Source organism: Pygocentrus nattereri, chromosome 26 (assembly GCF_015220715.1).
Source record: "Pygocentrus nattereri isolate fPygNat1 chromosome 26, fPygNat1.pri, whole genome shotgun sequence".
In the NCBI taxonomy this organism is placed as follows: Eukaryota; Metazoa; Chordata; class Actinopteri; order Characiformes; family Serrasalmidae; genus Pygocentrus; species Pygocentrus nattereri.
Genome location: NC_051236.1, coordinates 12,874,895 through 12,894,401, shown reverse-complemented (window position 1 = coordinate 12,894,401; position 19,507 = coordinate 12,874,895). Strand labels below are relative to the sequence as shown.

At 40.5% G+C, this 19,507-nt stretch overlaps 1 protein-coding gene across 4 annotated transcripts in view; it reads left to right on the top strand.

Moving 5' to 3' along the window:
* grm4 (glutamate receptor, metabotropic 4) overlaps positions 1 to 18,452 on the top strand; it is a 228,372-nt gene extending 209,920 nt beyond the window's left edge. For 3 of the 4 annotated variants that reach the window (XM_017697821.2, XM_037534870.1, XM_037534871.1), the window contains 2 exons: positions 14,841 to 15,090; positions 17,124 to 18,452. In XM_017697821.2, the coding sequence (XP_017553310.1) occupies positions 14,841 to 15,090; positions 17,124 to 17,173 (300 nt within the window). In that variant the 3' untranslated portion in view covers positions 17,174 to 18,452. The remainder of the gene's footprint in view (positions 1 to 14,840; positions 15,091 to 17,123) is intronic. The other variant, XM_017697823.2, reaches the window with a different exon arrangement.
* Positions 18,453 to 19,507: the final 1,055 nt, after the last annotated feature.

The window sequence follows — 19,507 nt, the reverse complement described above, 5'->3', positions numbered from 1 at the left end:
GGTTGTCAGTTAGAGAAAGAGGAATTTTGAAGTAAGATGGATGAAGTGGTAGATGGTGTCCCTAGAGAGGAGAGATTGGTGATTGGTGCAGACTTCAATGGACATGTTGGTGAAGGGAACAGAGGGGATGAAGAGGTGCTGGGTATGTATGGTGTGAAAGACAGAAATGCGGAAGGTCAGATGGTTGTAGATTTTGCAAAGAGAATGGAAATGGCTGTGGTGAACACGTATTTTCAGAAGAGGGAAGAACACAGGGTGACATACAAGAGTGGAGGGAGGTGCACACAGGTGGATTATATCCTTAGCAGGAGATGCCACCTAAAGGAGATTGGAGATTGTAAAGTGTTGCCAGGGGAAAGTGTAGCAAGGCAGCATAGGGTGGTTGTCTGTAGAATGAGGTTAGAAACAAAGAAGATGAAGAGAGTGAAGACAGAGCCAAAAATTAGATGGTGGAAGCTGAAGAAGGAGGATGGTTGCAGGCAGTTCAGGGAAAAATTGCAACAGGCCCTTGGGGGCAGTGAGGAGCTACCTGAGGACTGGGAAACTACAGCTAAGGTGGTGAGAGAAACTGGCAAAAATGTGTTGGGTGTTTCATCTGGTCAGAGGAAAGAAGATAAGGAAAGTTGGTGGAGGAATGAGGAAGTCCAGGAGAGTATTCAGAAGAAGAAGGCAGGTAAGAAAAAGTGGGATAACCAGATAGATGAAGGGAGTAGGCAGGAGTACTGTGAGGCTAGTCACATAGCAAAAAGAATGGTGGCAAAGGCAAAGGCTCAGGCCTATGATGAGCTGTATGAGAGGCTGGACAGTAAAGAAGGAGTAAAGGACTTGTATCGTTTGGCAAACAGAGAGATAGAGCTGGAAAGGATGTACAGCAGGTTAGGCTGATGAAGGATAGAGAGGGAAATGTACTAGTGAGTGAACAGAGAGTGTTGAGTAGATGGAAGAAGTACTTTGAAGAACTATTGAATGAGGAAAACGAGAGAGAGGAGGACAATGGGGGGAGAGATAGTGGATCAGGAAGTGCAGAGAATTAGTAAGGTGGAAGTGAGGGCAGCTTTAAAAAGGATGAAGAATGGAAAGGCAGTTGGTCCAGATGACATACCTGTGGAGGTATGGAGATGTTTAGGAGAGAAGGCAGTGGACTTTTTAACCAGGTTGTTTAACAAAATCCTGGAGAGTGAGAGGATGCCTGATGAGTGGAGAAGCAGTGTATTGGTCCCCATTTTTAAGAACAAGGGGGATGTGCAGAGCTGCAGTAACTACAGAGGTATACTGTTGATGAGCCACACCATGAAGGTATGGGAAAGAGTTGTTGAAGCAAGGCTAAGGCGAGAGGTTCAGATCAGTAAGCAGCACTTTGGTTTCATGCCCAGAAAGAGTACCACAGATGCAATTTTTGTGTTGAGAGTGTTGGTAGAGAAGTACAGAGAAGGTCAGAAGGAGCTGCATTGTGTCTTTGAGGATCTAGAGAAGGCATGTGATAGGGTGCCAAGAGAGGGACTGTGGTACTGTATGAGGAAGTCAGGTGTAGCTGAAAAGTATGTTAGGGTGGTGCAGGACATGTATGAGGATAGTGAGACAGTGGTGGGGTGTGCAGTTGGAGTGAGAAATGGTTTCAAGGTGAAGGTAGGGTTACATCAGGGATCAGCTTTGAGCCCCTTCTTGTTTGCAAAGGTGATGGACAGGTTGACAGATGAGGTCAGGCAGGAGGTTTTATGGACCATGATGTTTGCGGATGACATTGTAATCTGTGGTGAGAGTAGAGAGCAGGTGGAAGAGAATCTGGAGAGGTGGAGGTTTGCACTGGAGAGGAGAGGAATGAAGGTCAGTAGAGACAAGACGGAATACATGTGTGTGAATGAGAGGGAGGCAGGTGGAAAGGTGAAGATGCAAGGAGTAGAGGTCGTAAAGGTGGATGACTTCAAATATCTTGGGTCAACCATCCAGAGCAATGGACAGTGTAGAAAAGAGTTGAAGAAGAGGGTGCAGGCAGGATGGAGATGGCTGGAGATGGGTGTCAGGGCTGATGTGTGACAATAGGATAGCAGCAAGAGTGAAAGGGAAGGTTTACAAGACAGTAGTGTGTCCTGCTATGATGTATGGTTTGGAGACTGTGGCTCTGTCTAAAAGACAGGAGGCTGAGCTGGAAGTGGTGGAGATGAAGATGTTGATTTTCGTTGGGAGTGACAAGGATGGACAAGATTAGAAATGAGCAGATCAGAGGGACAGTGAAGGTGGAGCAGTTTGGAGATAAAGCCAGAGAGGCCAGGTTGAGATGGTTTGGACATGTGTTGAGGAGGAATAGTGGATATTGGGCAAAGAATGTTGGAGATGGAGCTGCCGGGTAGAAGGAGAAGAGGTAGACCTCAGAGAAGGTTTATGGATGTAGTGAAGGTGAAGTCACACACAGTAGAACATGTAAACAACAGCTTTAATAAAATGCCATCATGCTTTTTATTCTACATATTTTTGGTTTTTATTTCATTTTTTTCTTCGTATTCCAAATCTAAACTAACAGTGAGATGAATTATCCAGCCTGTTAATTGATCCTTTATATCAGTTATCAGCCCCTCCTCCAAACGTTTACCTTCCTGCAGGTTTCACCTCTAAGCTAATTCTAACAAAGATACACTCACCGGCCACTTTATTAAGCATTTATTAGGTGTTCAATTGCTTGTTAACACATATAGCTAATCAGCCAATCACACGGCCGCAACTCAATGCATTTAGGCATGTAGAGGTGGTCAAGACAACATGCTGAAGTGCAGACCGAGCATCAGAATGGGGGAAGAAAGGTGATTTAAGTGACTTTGAACGTGGCGTGGTTGTTGGTGCCAGATGGGCTGGTCTGAGTATTTCAGAAACTGCTGATCTACTGGGATTTTCATGCACAACCATCTCTAGGGTTTACAGAGAACGGTCCAAAAAAGAAAATATCCAGTGAGCGGCAGCTGTGTGGACGAAAATGCCTTGTTCATGTGAGAGGTCAGAGGAGAACGGGCAGACTGGTTTGAGATGATAGAAAGGCAACAGTAACTCAAATAACCAACCAAAATCTCTGAGGAATGTTTCCAACACCTTGTTGAAAGTATGCCACGAAGAATTAAGGCAGTTCTGAAGGCAAAAGCGGGTCCCACCTTTCACTAGTACCTAATAAAGTGGCCGGTGAGTGTGTGTATATATATATATATATATATATATATATATATATATATATATATATATATATACATACATACATATGAGACGGTGAGCGAGCGAGCGAGCGAGCGAGAGAGAGAAAACTAGATTGCTCCTGCACTGTAAACTGAATAATCTTCCATAGATATAATGTCAACATATTCCCAAAAATGTCACAAAAATGCTGAAGTGTACTGTGCTTTCCTACTAAATTTAGAGGCTGTCCAAACATTTGTAATGTGTGTCTATGGAAAGGTTTTTATGACTAATATAACCTGGTCTAGGCTTTCTCATCCATTCTTTTACTAGAATAGTTGTATTTATTCAAATATTTGTATATTCAAACAAATCTTAGTTAACACACCCTGTGCAAGAATGTGGTTTTGTTAAATTAGCTCCCAGCTGGCCAGCTCGACAGATAGCTTACAGTCTAAGAGGCTCCATAAATAATTTTCAGAGTAAAGGCACATTCACGTTATTGAGCATTTCACATCATCGCTCAAGGTGACAAACCACCAATCAGAGGAACTGAAACAAATATCTCAAACACGTTTTAATGGATTCAAGAAAATCTGAAATCTTTCTCTACAGAGAACAAGAAAATGCAATACATTCTGATGTACAGTATAGCTTAGAGAACAAGGCCAAAAAAATCAATGCAAGTCTAGGAGGAACACTTCCGGGAGTATGGGGTGCTACAGCAGAGGCCTCAGCAGAACACCCTCTATCAGCAAACCAGATACATATAACTATAGCTAGCTCATGCTTTATTGGAATCAAATGAATCTACCCACTGCGTCTATTCAGACCTCTGCTATTAGCCTTTATTTATATATCCTTCCACCATGCTTGGAAGAGAACAAAATTCTGTTACATCAGATAAGGCACCTATGTTCGTTAGCATAGAACTGAGTGATGGCCATCTAGAGAGGGAGGCTGTACTGGTCTCCTGGTGCTGGATGGCTGTTGCAAAGCCAGCTATTAAACACAAAGTCTCCCATCAGTAGAGCCAACGCTTGCAGGGTTGTGCCATTTGGGAGCCCTGAAATGTTCTTTTTTTATTTTAGATTTTTTAATACTATGGTCAAAGTGTTTCACCTTCACTGACTGGTTGAGTTTCCAGCATTTTCACTACAACACAGCACTGTAACACATCCTGATAATACTGTAGGGTGAAAAATGAGCCCAGGGCTGAGCTCGACATAGAGATCCAAGTTCAAGCAGCCCATCCCACACCATTGTGCTGCAAGAGCTATTTGAATCTGCACCCCACACAATTGCAGGCTGTCGTTGCAGTGCTAAATGGCTGACTTGCAGGAGATTCTCCATTGTGTTGTTGACAGAGTAATTACTGTCTCTGCATGTGGGAGAACGAGGTCCACACCTCTTATTACATACAGGTGTGTTTCAGAACTTGAAGAAGCTCTGTATGAGGCCCCATCTGTCACTCGATGCACAGGAGAAAGTTGTCATTTTAACTGTTATCCTAAAAAAAGACTTTGCAGCAACATTGTCAGGTACACTGAAGTTCACTTGCGATCCTCTTGGCAAAATCAGGTGATAATAAGCTTTATCACTACATCAATAACAGTTTTCAGCAGCGCCATCTTTACATAGGGACCTCTAGCTCAGACATATCTTGGGCACATTTCTATGAAACAATAAAAAGGCAGGCCAGAAGTGTGGCCATTTGGCTTCAAGGTCAATGGTCCGTAAAGACACACTGCTATTAAAAAGAAATTAGAACAAAGATACTTTGACTGGTTTGAGTTCAAATATCATATGTGATGTTGGAGTGGATAACATGAAGTAACATGAAGTATTTTCCTTTGTACAGAATAATAATAATAATAATAATAATAGTAAAAAGAAGAAGAAGAAGCTAGGTTCATGTATATAAACTAAAGTGCACATCAAGAGTGAAAAGGAAGGCTATTTGCCTTTGCAGACTGCACCAACACTGTGAGCTGTTCAAATTCATGTAACTTGCCTAGAAGCACAGCTGTCATAACATGACAGCCCACACAGACACGGGGGAAACATGCAAACTCCACATAGAAGGAACCCTGGTCACCTGGCTGTGAGGCAACAGTGCTACCCATACACACACACACACCCATACACACACACACACACACACACACACACACACACACATATATATATATATATATATAACCCCAATTCCAATTAAGTTGTGTAAAACATAAATAAAAACAAAATACGATGATTTACAAATCCTTTTCAATCTATATTCAATTGAATACACTACAAAGACAAGATATTTAATGTTCAACCGGATAAACTTTATTGTTTTTTGCAAATATTCATTCATTTTGAATTTGATGCCTGCAACATGTTCCAAAGAAGTTGGGACAGGTGCATGTTTACCACTGTGTTACATCACCTTTCCTTTTAACAACACTCAATAAGCGTTTGGGAACTGAGGACACTAATTGTTGGAGCTTTGTAGGTGGAATTCTTTCCCATTCTTGCTTGATGTACAACTTCAGTTGCTCAGCAGTCCGGGGTCTCTGTTGTCGTATTTTACACTTCATAATGCAGCACACATTTTCAATGGGAGACAGGTCTGGACTGCAGGCAGGCCAGTCTAGTACCCACACTCTTTTACTACGAAGCCACGCTTCTGTAACACGTGCAGAATTTGGCTTGGCATTGTCTTGCTGAAATAAGCAGGACGTCCCTGAAAAAGACGCTGCTTGGATGGCAGCATATGTTGCTCCAAAACCTGTATGTACCTTTCAGCATTAATGTTACCTTAACAGATGCACTTGCACTTGGAGATGGAGCGACGAACTGTGTTCACTGACAGTGGTTTTCTGAAGTGTTCCTGAGCCCATGTGGTAATATCCGTTACAGAATGATGTCGGTTTTTAATGCAGTGCCACCTGAGGGATCAAAGGTCACAGGCATTCAATGTTGGTTTTCTGCCTTGCCGCTTACTTGCAGAGATTTCTCCAGATTCTCTGAACCTTTTGATGATATTATGGACTGCAGATGATGAAATCCCTAAATTCCGAAACATTGTTCTTAAACTGTTGGACTATTTGCTCACGCAGTTGTTCACAAAGTGGTGAACCTCGCCCCGTCCTTGCTTGTGAACAACTGAGCCTTTCAGGGATGCTCCCTTTATACCCAATCATGACACTCACCTGTTTCCAATTAATCTGTTAACCTGTGGAATGTTCCAAACAGGTGTTTTTTGAGCACTCCTCAACTTTCCCAGTCTTTTGTTGCCCCTATCCCAACTTCTTTGGAACATGTTGCAGGCATCAAATTCAAAATGAGTGAATATTTGCGAAGAACAATAAAGTTTATCCATTTGAACATTAAATATCTTGTCTTTGTAGTGTACTCAATTAAATATAGGTTGAAAAGGATTTGTAAATCATATTCTGTTTTTATTTGTTTTACATAACGTCCCAACATTAGAATTGGGGTTGTGTGTATATATATATATATATATATATATATATGTATATATATATACACATACATAATATGTATATATATATATATATATATATATATATATATATACATAACCCCAATTCCAATGTTGGGACAATGTTGGTATATATACACTGCTCAAAAAAATAAAGGGAACACTCAAATAACGCATCCTAGATCTGAATGAATGAAATATTATAATAAGCATCCGCCAACTCCTGGACAGTCTGTGGTGCAACGTGGCATTGGTGGACGGAGCGAGACATGATGTCCCAGATGTGCTCAATCGGATTCAGGTCTGGGGAAAGGGCGGGCCAGTCCATAGCTTCAATGCCTTCATCTTGCAGGAACTGCTGACACACTCCAGCCACATGAGGTCTAGCATTGTCCTGCATTAGGAGGAACCCAGGGCCAACCGCACCAGCATATGGTCTCACAAGGGGTCTGAGGATCTCATCTTGGTACCTAATGGCAGTCAGGCTATCTCTGGCGAGCGCATGGAGGGCTATGCGGCCCTCCAAAGAAATGCCACCCCCACACAATTAGACTCACTGCCAAACCGGTCATGCTGAAGGATGTTGCAGGCAGCAGATCGCTCTCCACGGCATCTCCAGACTCTGTCACGTCTGTCACATGTGCTCAGTGTGAACCTGCTTTCATCTGTGAAGAGCACAGGGCGCCAGTGGCGAATTTGCCAATCCTGGTGTTCTCTGGCAAATGCCAAGCGTCCTGCACGGTGTTGGGCTGTGAGCACATTTGTGGACGCCGAGCCCTCATACCATCCTCATGGAGTCGGTTTCTAACCGTTTGTGCAGACACATGCACATTTGTGGCCTGCTGGAGGTCATTTTGCAGGGCTCTGGCAGTGCTCCTCCTGTTCCTCCTTGCACAAAGGCAGAGGTAGCGGTTCTGCTGCTGGGTTGTTGCCCTCCTACGGCCTCCTCCACGTCTCCTGTGTACTGACGTGTCTCCTGGTAGCGCCTCCAGCCTCTGGACACTACGCTGACAGACACAGCAAACCTTCTTGCCACAGCTCGCATTGATGTGCCATCCTGGATGACCTGCACTACCTGAGCCACTTGTGTGGGTTGTAGAGTCCGTCTCATGCTACCACGAGTGTGAAAGCACCACCAACATTCAAAAGTGACCAAAACATCAGCCAGAAAGCATCGGTACTGAAAAGTGGTCTGTGGTCCCCACTGAGTGTGTCTTGCTAATCGCCAATAATTTCCACCTGTTGTCTATTCCATTTGCACAACAGCATGTGAAATTGATTGTCAATCAGTGTTGCTTCCTAAGTGGACAGTTTGATTTCACAGAAGGTTGATTTACTTGGAGTTATATTGTGTGTATATATATATATACTTGGCCAGTCCTTCACTTTTTTTACCCTCACTTTCCTCAGCAAGGCAGTTGTTATCTTGGTGTGTTTGGAGTCGTTATTGTGTTGGAAAACTGCCATGCAGCGCAGTTTCCGGAGGGAGGAGATCACGCTTTGCTTCAGAATATCACAGTACATGTTGCAATTCATGTTTCCCTTAATGAACTGCAGCTCTCCAGTCCCAGACCATGATGTTACCACCACCATGCTTGACTGTAGGCAAGAGACAGTTGTTTTGGTATTCCTCACCAGGTCACTGCCACACATGCTGGACACCATCTGAGCTAAACAAGTTTATCTTGGTCTGGTCAGACCACAGGACATGGTTCCAGTAATCCATGTTCTTGGACTGCTTGTCTTCAGCAAACTGTTTGCGGGCTTTCTCGTGCGTCAGCTTCAGAAGAGGCTTCCTTCTGGGATGACAGCCATGCAGACTGAGTTGATGCATTGTGTGGAGTATGGTCTGAGCACTAACAGGCTGACCTCCCTCTTCTTCAACCTCTGCAGCAATGCTGGCAGTGTTCTTTGCCATGAGGTGCCATGTTGAATATCCAGTGGCCAGTATGAGTGAATTGTACCCAAAACACCAAATTTAACAGCCCTGCTCCCCATTCACACCTGGTAATCTTGTAACTCTGACACAAGTCACATGACACCAGGCAGGGACAACAACACAATTATACACAATTTGGACATGTTCACTGTGAGGTGTACTCTCTTGTGTTGCCAGCTATTTAGACATTAAAGGCTGTGTGCTGAGTTATTTTCAGAGGACAGTAAATCTGTACTGCTATACAAGCTGTACACTGACTACTTTAAGCTATATCCAAGTTTCAAATTTGCAGAAATGTGAGGGGTGAATTCACTTTTGTGAGATACTGTATATGGTTTTTAAATTTTTTTACATTCTTGTTAAAACTTGTTTCTGGAATCCTATGAAGCTGCTTTGTGACAACAATCCGTTGTAAAAAGCACTATACAAATAAATTTGATTTGTTTTCATATATAGAAATATATAAAAATGTGTTTTCCATTATTTAAACATATGCAATATAAAACACCTTGGAAATTCTTAAAGTACTTGGTTGGCTGAAAATATATCTGGGAGTCTCTCAGGTTTTGCCTATTTGTGGAAAACTATGGCTTTGTTTGAGCTCATCATGTTGTCTAGTCTTATTTTCCACTGGTATTCCTCTCAGCCCTTATCCAGTGAAAAGGTGATTTTGATGCAAAACAGAGGTACAGAAAATCTCTTGTTTATTTCACATGGCTGAACAACTGTTATATTCATGAGTGACAACAGCCAAAATCTGTTCGTCATTTGTTATTAGTGCAGTAAACACATTTAGCTGAATTGTCTGTTGATGAGGATGTTTTAGTTAGAGATTAGCCTCACACACAGCAGTTGTCTGCACTGAAACCTACAGTGGGTGTGATGTCTGCTTTGTAAGAATGTCAGCATTTTCCTGCATCTTAGCAGCTCTCACATGGGACTGGCCTCTCAAAAGCATCCTTATGTAACACACTGTCAGGGATCATAATAAGATCATTGTAGCTAGCTGAGCATTTTCACAGAGGTACTTTTCTGCTATCCTGAAATTCTTTCCTCTATACTTAGGAAAGGAATACTGAGAATTCATACCTAAAGAGGAAAGATGACTCCTAGAACTGTAGTGATAATTCAAGTAAAAGTATTAATAAAAGAAATAAGTGCAAGCACAATGCACTCTGCACTAGCTACTCACAAAAGAACCCAACATTATTTTTCAATATGTCCACAGGCATGATCTGAAAATATTTCCTCGCAGCTTGCACATGGTGGCTGGTCTCTAAAAAGCATCCTTATGTAACACAGTACTCCCTCTGTCTCCACCACCTCTAACACATTCACACTACTTGCAGTCAAAAGGCACCTGAACAGTTTAATTTCTGGAGCTGTGCACATTTGCTTTTCTTTCATTGGCTTTCAAAATGTAACTTTTTAAAGAAATGGCCACACAGTTTTCTATACATTTGGAGATGACCTGTACAAATAAAAGTACATTAAAACTTACATTTCTGCTAAAGAGGAACATTTAAACCGAGGGAATCATTATAGTAGTATATTAATTACATATCTTTTTGTTCTAAGCTGCCCATTAGTTTGAACGCTTATATTGGGTAAATAAGCTAGCTACAGAAGTCACACACCGTAGAACATGTAAACAACAGCTTTAATAAAATGCCATCATGCTTTTTATTCTGTATTTTTTAGGTTTTTATTAATTTTTTTTTCTTTTTATTCCAAATCTAAACTAAGAAGAAAACAGTGAAAGAACTCAAGTGAAAGTACAAATTCAGCTAAGATGAATTATCCAGCCTGTTAACCGATCCTTTATATCAGTTACCCCCCCAAAAGTTTTCCTTCCTGCAGGTTTCACCTCTAAGCTAATTCTAACAAAGATACATATTGCTGTTGTAGGAACAAAACCTCTTATCTCGAAAATGGTTTTCGAGAAGGACTTTACAGGAGAAGGAAAAACCTACATCATACAACCTTACACCTTACAACCTTTAATGTAAGTCAATGGAACCAGACTTTTTTTACAAGTAATTTTGGGTCATTTTTTTTTATCGATTAATCGTGAAATTTACACACAATATAAAGAGCAGTAGGTGTTTACAAATTCTGTCAAAACTGAAAATCAACAAAAATGGAGATACGAGGTTTTGTTCCAAAAACAGCGATATATAAATAGATGCTGTGCTGGGTTCAGCCTGACACATCAACAGTGCTGCCAATCTTGGAGCAGTCAACGTCGCTGCTGGACTGCATTTGGTACAATTGCTTGATCCAATTCTTATTGTATTCCATACCCTTGTATGTGCGTGGGGCTTGGAAGAATTTCACACATTGATTATGTTTGACTGATGTGTGACTTTTTCTACCAGAGCTAGTGCTAAACTGAGATCAGTCTTTAATATCAGGTGCAGGCCAAATAAAATGTCTGCTGCTGCTTCAGACTGCTAGCTAACCAGTGCACTAGTCATTTATGGACTAGAATAAAAGCAACCAAAACTTGTCAGAAATCTGTGCAACCTTGCTACTGATATATTCCTTGAATTTATTTTTAGCACCCCAGAACACAAGCAAATATTCAAAATAAAGAAATCTTTGTGGTCATTTCTACAAACTCAGATTGGGTTCTGTCATTGGACCACCACTTACTACCAATTACCACTTACATAGTTCTTACTACAACGTACTACCACTCTGTGGTAATTTCTGCAAAGTCAGATTGAACCAATCTGAACTCAGGTTCTATCATTGGACTTACACTTTAGATCTAACATGTATTTGCATTAATGACAATATCCAACATGGCAGAAATGTAGACGTATCGCCTCAGATTGGGAACAACAGACAATGCGTCAACTCTATTTGTCTATGAATTCCAATACATCTCATCAACTCATCAAGGACACTAATTAGATGGATGGGGTGGGGTTAATCAGGGTTTGGAAGGTAGATATCCAGGAGCAGGGTTGGTGACCATTGCTCTGCGTGCTTTGTCAGGCAGGAAGTTGAGATTAGCAGCTCAAAAAAACACTGTTTTCTTTAATGCATTTGAAATTGGATATAGAGGACAAATGGGCCAAGTTTGGTCTTGCTGGTATCACATTGTCTCCTCCACCTCTAACATATTTGCACTACTTGCAATCATAAGGCACCTCAGTAGTAGAATTTTTGGAACCTGCTTTGCTTCTATTGGATTTTTAAAATCAAGCCTTTAAAATGGTTTCTTCTAATTGGTTTACAAGCTGAACGATACGTACTGTATTGGGACTTCTTGTAATTTGTTCCCTTTCATTTGTGCTTTATGCTAACAAAAACTCAAACCAGTTGTTTTAGGAAACATCCACCGAAGATGTCAAGTAAAATGGCATGAAGTACCATTTGGTGTTCCTGAGTATTTGTGATGTGCATCATAACTGAACTACTTGAAAATAAGTCAAAAGACCTCTATTTTCAATCAGGCCAAATGTAACCAACTAGCTCTAAAGACTTAAGAGGCACTTTTATTGTGTACTTGACACTTAAATTTTCTCTGTGTGTATTGAGAGGGATGACATCTGATTGCTAAGCCAGACCCAATCACTTAGTTCTGTATCTATGATCAGCTTTAGTTCATCAGTCTGTGGAATGTGCACATACACTGACTGACAGAACCACTGGTGGAATACTAATGTGAGACATACAGCATGTTGTACACTCCATTGGTTTTCCAGGACCCATGGAGGGTTTGACTTCTGCAAATAAGCTTCTGTAAAATTGTCAGACCTGAGCTGGTATAGATTACCTAGTTAAACGTGACAAAGAGCCTTCGGAGTTCAATAACTAATTTGGAAACTTCAGCTGTTCCCTGATTTGCAAGGTACTTTGGGGACATCAAGTAAGGTCTTGTTTCTTGCCCCTTTGTGCTGCGATGCTAGGCGGCTTTGTTGATGTCGGTTCACTCTTCGGCAAAGTGCAAAGCACGCGTGACTAAGTATTACCGTGTTGCGAGTCGACGGTTCCCCAGAGGTAGTGCCCAGTACAGCGCAGTGGTCATCTGTCTCCACATCCTGAAGAAGCTCACCCTGGCTGTCTTGGCTTTGGCCGGCCCTTCCTGCCTGAGCTGGGACTCTTCCCCCAGGACAGTGGAGAGAGATCACAGCGATGAGTCACTCTTAATCATAGCTCGCAGAGGAGCTAGCGCTGAGGTCACGTCTGGGGGAGCACAAACACACAGCAGTGTTTTAAAGCAACAGCAGGGGGTCCGCAGCAGGGCCAGGGGAAGGCAGAGCCATTAGTGCATAGTGCGAATGTGGGAGGTTGAAAACATCATGCACAAATATACATGTGCTCCAGGCTTGATTGCTTAAGGAAGCCCATTATTGTCAGAAATTATGTCATATTCTTTTTGGCTGGCATTCATACACAGCTGTCACTGTGACCAACTATGTACACAAAAAGTAAAAAAAAAAATCCACTGTTTTTAGTGAACATGCATCATGCATGATCATCTGATAGATTCAGGGAAACAAACAACAAAACCCTCTGGACCATGCTGAAAAATATATTACTGCTATCCAAACATCATATCTCTGAAATAACTTTATTGGAAAGAGTGGCTGATGCTGCGTTTACATGTTGGCAGTAGACAGATGATGGCAAACCAGATATTCAATTGTTTTTAATGAAGCAGTGACAGAAAAGTCCGCCGTCGCCAGCAGCTATGTTCTGCTGACCGCAGCGGTAAGCAGAGCATTTTGTCCCAAGTTCAATTTTTACAACTTTTCCCATTGCTGCTTGGTGGATGTTGATTTTTTTTTTTTGGAAAACATGGGCGCTGAATGGTCATAGCTGAAATCCAAGCATACCATTCAATTACTTTGACTCTTAAAGTTCAGCAAATAAGCATAATTAGACAAATTAGCATGTGTTTAAAGCTCTTTTAGGATAAAATAGTGACCCTCACCCTGCACACAGGAAGAAACAGCAGTAATGTTATCACCATGGCAACATTTACATTGTTTCATGTTGCTGTTGGCTGCGTACCATTCCCATTTTTGTTATGGGACATTGAACAATGGTCTTTCAATGCAACATTAGCTATGAGGGGGTCTGGGTTGGGCACAGGCCTTTGTACTTGAAAGGCAGGCCGCCTTAGACTTTAGATTTTTTTAAAAGTTCTCTGATGTCTATGAAAATATTAGGCAAGGGGGCTACTTTCTTACATTCACTAACCAAAAGAGACTGACAAAGCTCTCACACTATCACCATAGCAATGATTTCACTGCTACATGCTGCTGCTGATTGTGCTCAAAGTCATAGAAAGGCACCTTATTTAAAACCAACATGTTAAATAACACAGCATTAAATTGCTCTGTTGTTTCCCCTGGTGGGGAGAACTTAGCTGAATTATAGGCTGCTTGCTTAGTAGTAGTTGACTGTGGTAAAGAATTCAAGAAGTTCAGTACTGTGAAATCACAATCTTCAGCCATTTGCACTAAGACATGTACTCCAAGTGCTATGAAACCTGCTGGCCTGCTGTCAGTTATTGTACAAACTAATGTTAGCCAGTTAAATGTGAGACAAGCAATCCTGCATTAGATGTAATATTTAAAAAGTTTTTTCAACATAAATTACATTAATGAGTGAGCAATTATTAACAATTTAATAATTTAAATGCAAAGGATTTGACTAGTTGATTGTTGTCATTCTCCTTATAGTGATGTCTGTGGGCCTTACTGCTCGCTAGCTGGCTAACCTGTAACTAGATTCCCTTTAAAATTAATTTTTGGATATACCACTGATAGAAGAAGAAACAAGCTTTAATGTAAGTTAATGTAACAATATTTTCTTCTGGTCCATCTTTTAGACATTTCTTTATGAAAGCCTAAAATAGTAGCAGGCATTAACCAATTAGGCATAAAACAAAAAACAAAATAGAACCGAAGTTACCAGATTATGTTGATGCATTGATGATATATTTTCTGATATGAGATCTACTTTCATGTCCAGTAGCAGGAAAACAAAACAACCTTATGTAAGACTGAGCAAGTGGCCCAATAATGTCTTACATGTTTTAATCAGCAGGTCAAGTGTTCTCCCTCTGTGAGTTCAGTCATGCTGAAATCGTCGGTGGTATCATGCCAAATCACATACATGTTTGAACCTGATCACAGGTGACAGACAGATGGTGAATGAACTGTAAATGATGTAGACAGTAATGGCTGTTTTTTTCCCCTTCCCCTCTTGTACTGTTGTCTATTGCATTGGCAGATGTACATCCAGACGACCACTCTGACCATCTCTGTCAGCCTGAGTGCCTCTGTCTCTCTGGGGATGCTCTACATGCCCAAGGTCTATGTGGTACTCCTGCACCCTGAGCAGAATGTGGCCAAGCGCAACACTCGCAGCCTGAAAGCTGTGGTCACTGCAGCCACCATGTCCAACAAGTTCAACCCCAAGGTCAGCCTGCGGCCCAATGGAGAGGCCAAGACTGAGCTGTGCGAGAACCTGGAAACTCAAGGTGAGATGGCTTAGAGGAAAACGACAGCTGATATCTGTAGTTTGTCATGCCGAATGGACATTTTTTAAGAAGCACTGCAGACTAGGAAAAATGAACACTCAAGTATTAAATAATTGCAAGTGCAACATTTTTTGTTTAGTCTACTAAGATCAGGGTATAGGATTTGGCTTTAGGCTTAAACTAGTGTCAAATTTCTTTGGACGCAAATGGCGTAAGCCCTATTAACTGAAGAAAAAAACAAAACAAAAGAGAATTACAGTCAAGCCACTCTTTAAAGAGCATTGTTTTTGTAGGAGTGACCGCAGCACTTCTACTATGATCAGACTGTAGAAATTAGCTTTTGGCTTAAAGCAATGTCAGTTTTCATTAGACACATTACACCATTAAATGGTGTAAGCCCTACCATTTGAAGAAAAACATGACTCTAAGCCCTACCATTTGAAGAAACGCATGACTCTAAGCCCTACCATTTGAAGGAAAAAAGGGACTCTAACATTGCAGACAACCTAATTTATACAGGAGTGTCCATTGGACTTCTACAGTGATCAGAATGAAGTTGTTTTTAGGCTTGAATTAGTGTTGGATTTCTCTGGGTGTCAATTGGTCCAAGCCCAACCAATTGAATTAAAAACACTCCTGAATGAATGAAAAAAAAAAATTAAAAAGACACATAAAATCCAAAGATACACTTTATTTTGAGTGGTCCTTTTAGATGAAACAAACAACAGACTCTAAGTAACATGTAAAAATAATATGAAGGTTAGGATTAGCTTTTGGGTAGAGATTAAGGTTATGGTTAGGATTAGGCCCAGGGTTAAGGTTAGGTTTTGGACATGGATGGGGAAGGTTAAGTTTCGCATAATGGAAGTAAAATATTAACAATACATCTACTTCATGTAAGTAATGTATCAACAGAGCATCTACATGATATTTACTTCAGCGTATCCAGATGCGTAACTACTGCTGCTTCACTGATATGTTGTTGATGTGTTACTGACACTCTGTTAATAGTTTATTAATCATCTACAAAGGAACATTACCAGTCCAAATTATCAGTAGTACAGTCTCCACTGAACTTTAACAATGATCAGAATGTTGTGTGCTCAAATTCCATTAGGCATCAAATGGTGCAGCTCCTACCAATCGAAGAAAAAACCAACCCAAAAAGGCAAATAACCCACTCTTTCAAAATTGCAGAGAAGTGTCCATTGTAATTCTATGGGGAAAACAACCTTCATTGTGTATCCGGAGTGGCTGTCATCTAAATAAGGCAATCTTCACACCTCGCCCCATCCTAGTAAAGATTGAATTGGCAGTTTAAGGCACTGCTTATCGTCCCGCCATTTGGCAGATGAGACGATCTTCAAACATCTCTCTCATCTAGTAAAACGTTAAATTGCCAGTCTAATTCACTGCTTAGGCATGGTCCAACGTAAATTACCGAGAGGCAAACCGATTTGATTTCAGTTGCATACAAGTCTCTTGCTGAGCTGCTAATTTGAATATGTATAAAACAGGGCAGCAGACAGATGGGCTTTGTACAACAGCAGTAAATAAAGCCATAAACAGCTGAATCAGCAGAAACAACTTTGAGTGATTATGCATTTCCACACCTCCAACCTGCACAGGCAGAGATAGGGAAGCCTGTGGCGGGAGATAGCTTCCATATTCCAGAGAAATTACAATTTGATTTTGCTCAGAGAGCAAAATTATTCATGCTTAGATAAGATACTCTTTTCCGTAAGTAATAAGCACAGTTCAGGTAAGGCTTGTAATTGCTTTTGGAAACTGAAGCTTTTTTGTTGCTTTGACAAAACTGCTTTTCTTTTGCCTCGTTGATTCAAACTCAGTACACAATCTAAGCAGTGACAAAGTAGAATATGGGCGACACCAGGCACAGTCCCCCGTTCAACAAGTAAATTTGTTTTGCCCCTTTTACTCCCAAGTACAAGGAGAAGTAAATTCCAATAACACATCTTGGCAACCCAGGCAATTTAGTAAGCAAAATTCTCATGCTGTCTCCTCTCTTTCAGGACTTAGCCCCAAACAAACATACATCAGCTATAGCAACCATGCAATCTAGCAAAAGTGAAAAAAAAGGCCGCTTCCTAAGAGTGACTTGTGGAAGACAGCGTCTAAAGGTGAACCACTCTTATGGTTTCCAGATGGGGGAGAGATATGAAAACTGCCTGCGGATGCCACGAACAATTTCTGATCACACAGAAGATCATGTGAAGACCCTGAGGGGGAAAAGTGGGAAGTCCATGACGTTTCAGTGATGCTACTGTACGTTCCATACTGTGGCATCCAGCAGAACGGACTCCTTGCTGGGACCATCTGCAAAACTCCACTGAAGCTTATTCAAATCTATTCTACCTTCAGATGTCATATATCTGATGTCATTTGCTAAAGGACCAAATTACAACATCTTCAACGACTTTCAGGTATGCACACATGGAGGGATGGCTGAGCAATGACAACAGAAATAAATCTCTTTTTCCCAGCAGGGGTTCTCATGTTTTCCTCTTGGTGATGGCGACAGCAAAGACCATTGTTTACAGGTGTTGAGCATGCTGGTTTTGGCATCCTGTGTTGTGTTGTTTTTTTTTTCTTTTCTTTTTAAGGAACATATCTGGAATGCTTTTAAAACCATGTTGCTGTGTTGTTACCACATTATGAGCCCTTGTGATATCAAAACTGTTTTAGGTGTATGGAGTGGTTTTTGGGGTAATGTTCGCTTGTGCTTGAGTACAAAAATCCTTTATTAAGTCAACTTACCCTGCGCTGTGGTCCAAAACACCCGATAGCTGTCACTGCCAACCATGCTTTGGCAAAAAAACAACAAAAAAAAACCAACAAAAAAAAAAAAATCACAATTTAGTAGCTGGGGTGATGTTAGCTTTTCTGGCTCCCCTCACTGAATCCTCTTAGAGACGATTCAGCTACTAAAAAACTAAACCTACCAGTGTCCTGTTTGAGTAATTAAAAAGAAGAAAAGAAAAACTGTATGCATAAAGCTTATAAATGACCTTTAGTAAAGAGCTGTAGGAAAGAGCAGGAAAAAGGTACTAATATGAAGAACTGTAAGAGGATATATTGCAGCGAAGCATTTTGTGGATGTTCTGTGAATTTACAATTCACTTCTTATGATTTTTCCCTGTTTTTTTTCTTTAATTTTTTCTTTTCTTTTGCACTGTTTGTGTTGCCAAAATATGTTCATGTTGACAGTGATAAATGGCAACTTAATGTGTGTTCCTGATTGGTAATGTTTGCGTTTCGTCCTGAAAAAAGAAAAAAAAAAAAGAAAAAAAAGGAATCAGAAACAGTGCCTGTACTAAAGTATTTGTAACATAAGAACTGAGGTATGTGAAGCATGATCATTTTTATACATAAGTTGTTTCTAATAAAAATATTTTTCAAAACGCATTGTAATTCTTTCATTTGTCCTTCATATAACAAAAACAGTGTCTTAGTAACAGTGTGGATAATGAAGTTGTCATATTAATGAGCTCAAATTAAAAAAAAAAAAAAAAAGTATTACTCTGTTGAACAGAAATCTCAGAAATCTGAGAGAAGTCCTGAGAGGCCATGAGGCTGCTATAATTTTCTGTATTGTTGTTATCTTGAGATAATGAGTTAACAAAGTCATTTTTCGAGTTCATTACCTTGTGATCAAAAGATAGTTTACTCATTATCTCAAGATTTTAATCCAGAAAATTACAATAACAGCTCATGGCCTCTACAGACTTCCATAGAAATATATAATATAATTCATATTTTAAAGTTTGTTGTGGTATGTAAAGTCTTTATATCAAGTTTCAAAGCTGCCACTGCCTATTTTTTTCAGTTTATATAAGAAACTAAGCTGCATCCATTTTAAATGTAATGTTTTTGTGATGCCATATAGTCACCAATTCAGCCTACAGCGCTTTCGCTCCGGCCCACTCATGCAGAAGTTATAAGCAGTGTGTCACCCCGGACAATGCAGAGCAGCCAACCAGGACAGAGCTCTTTCACATGGCATGCTGTGCAAAGGTTTTAGGCACCTGAGAAAATTACATTTAAAATGTTATTTATCTGGGCAGTCAGTGTTATTTGCTCAGTATAAAAAAAACTAGTACTACTATAAATGCAAATAATATGAATACAGTAAGTATATATTTTGTGTATTTCATTGTGTTTTTGACCCTTTCTTCATTGCAGCCCAGTATTATTTGTAGTTATCATCCAGTACCTAGTTTGGCTAATCAGACCATCATTAAATTAAATTAGGAGTGATGGATCTATGTGATGGCTGAAGGCACTGAGAAGAAATCTTGAACCAAACATTCTTTAAACTAGTTCACAATGTCAATTAGGTTTTTTTTTTGAAGATGGAAAAAAAGGAAGAAATTCCTGTTGCTTTTTACTGTATTTT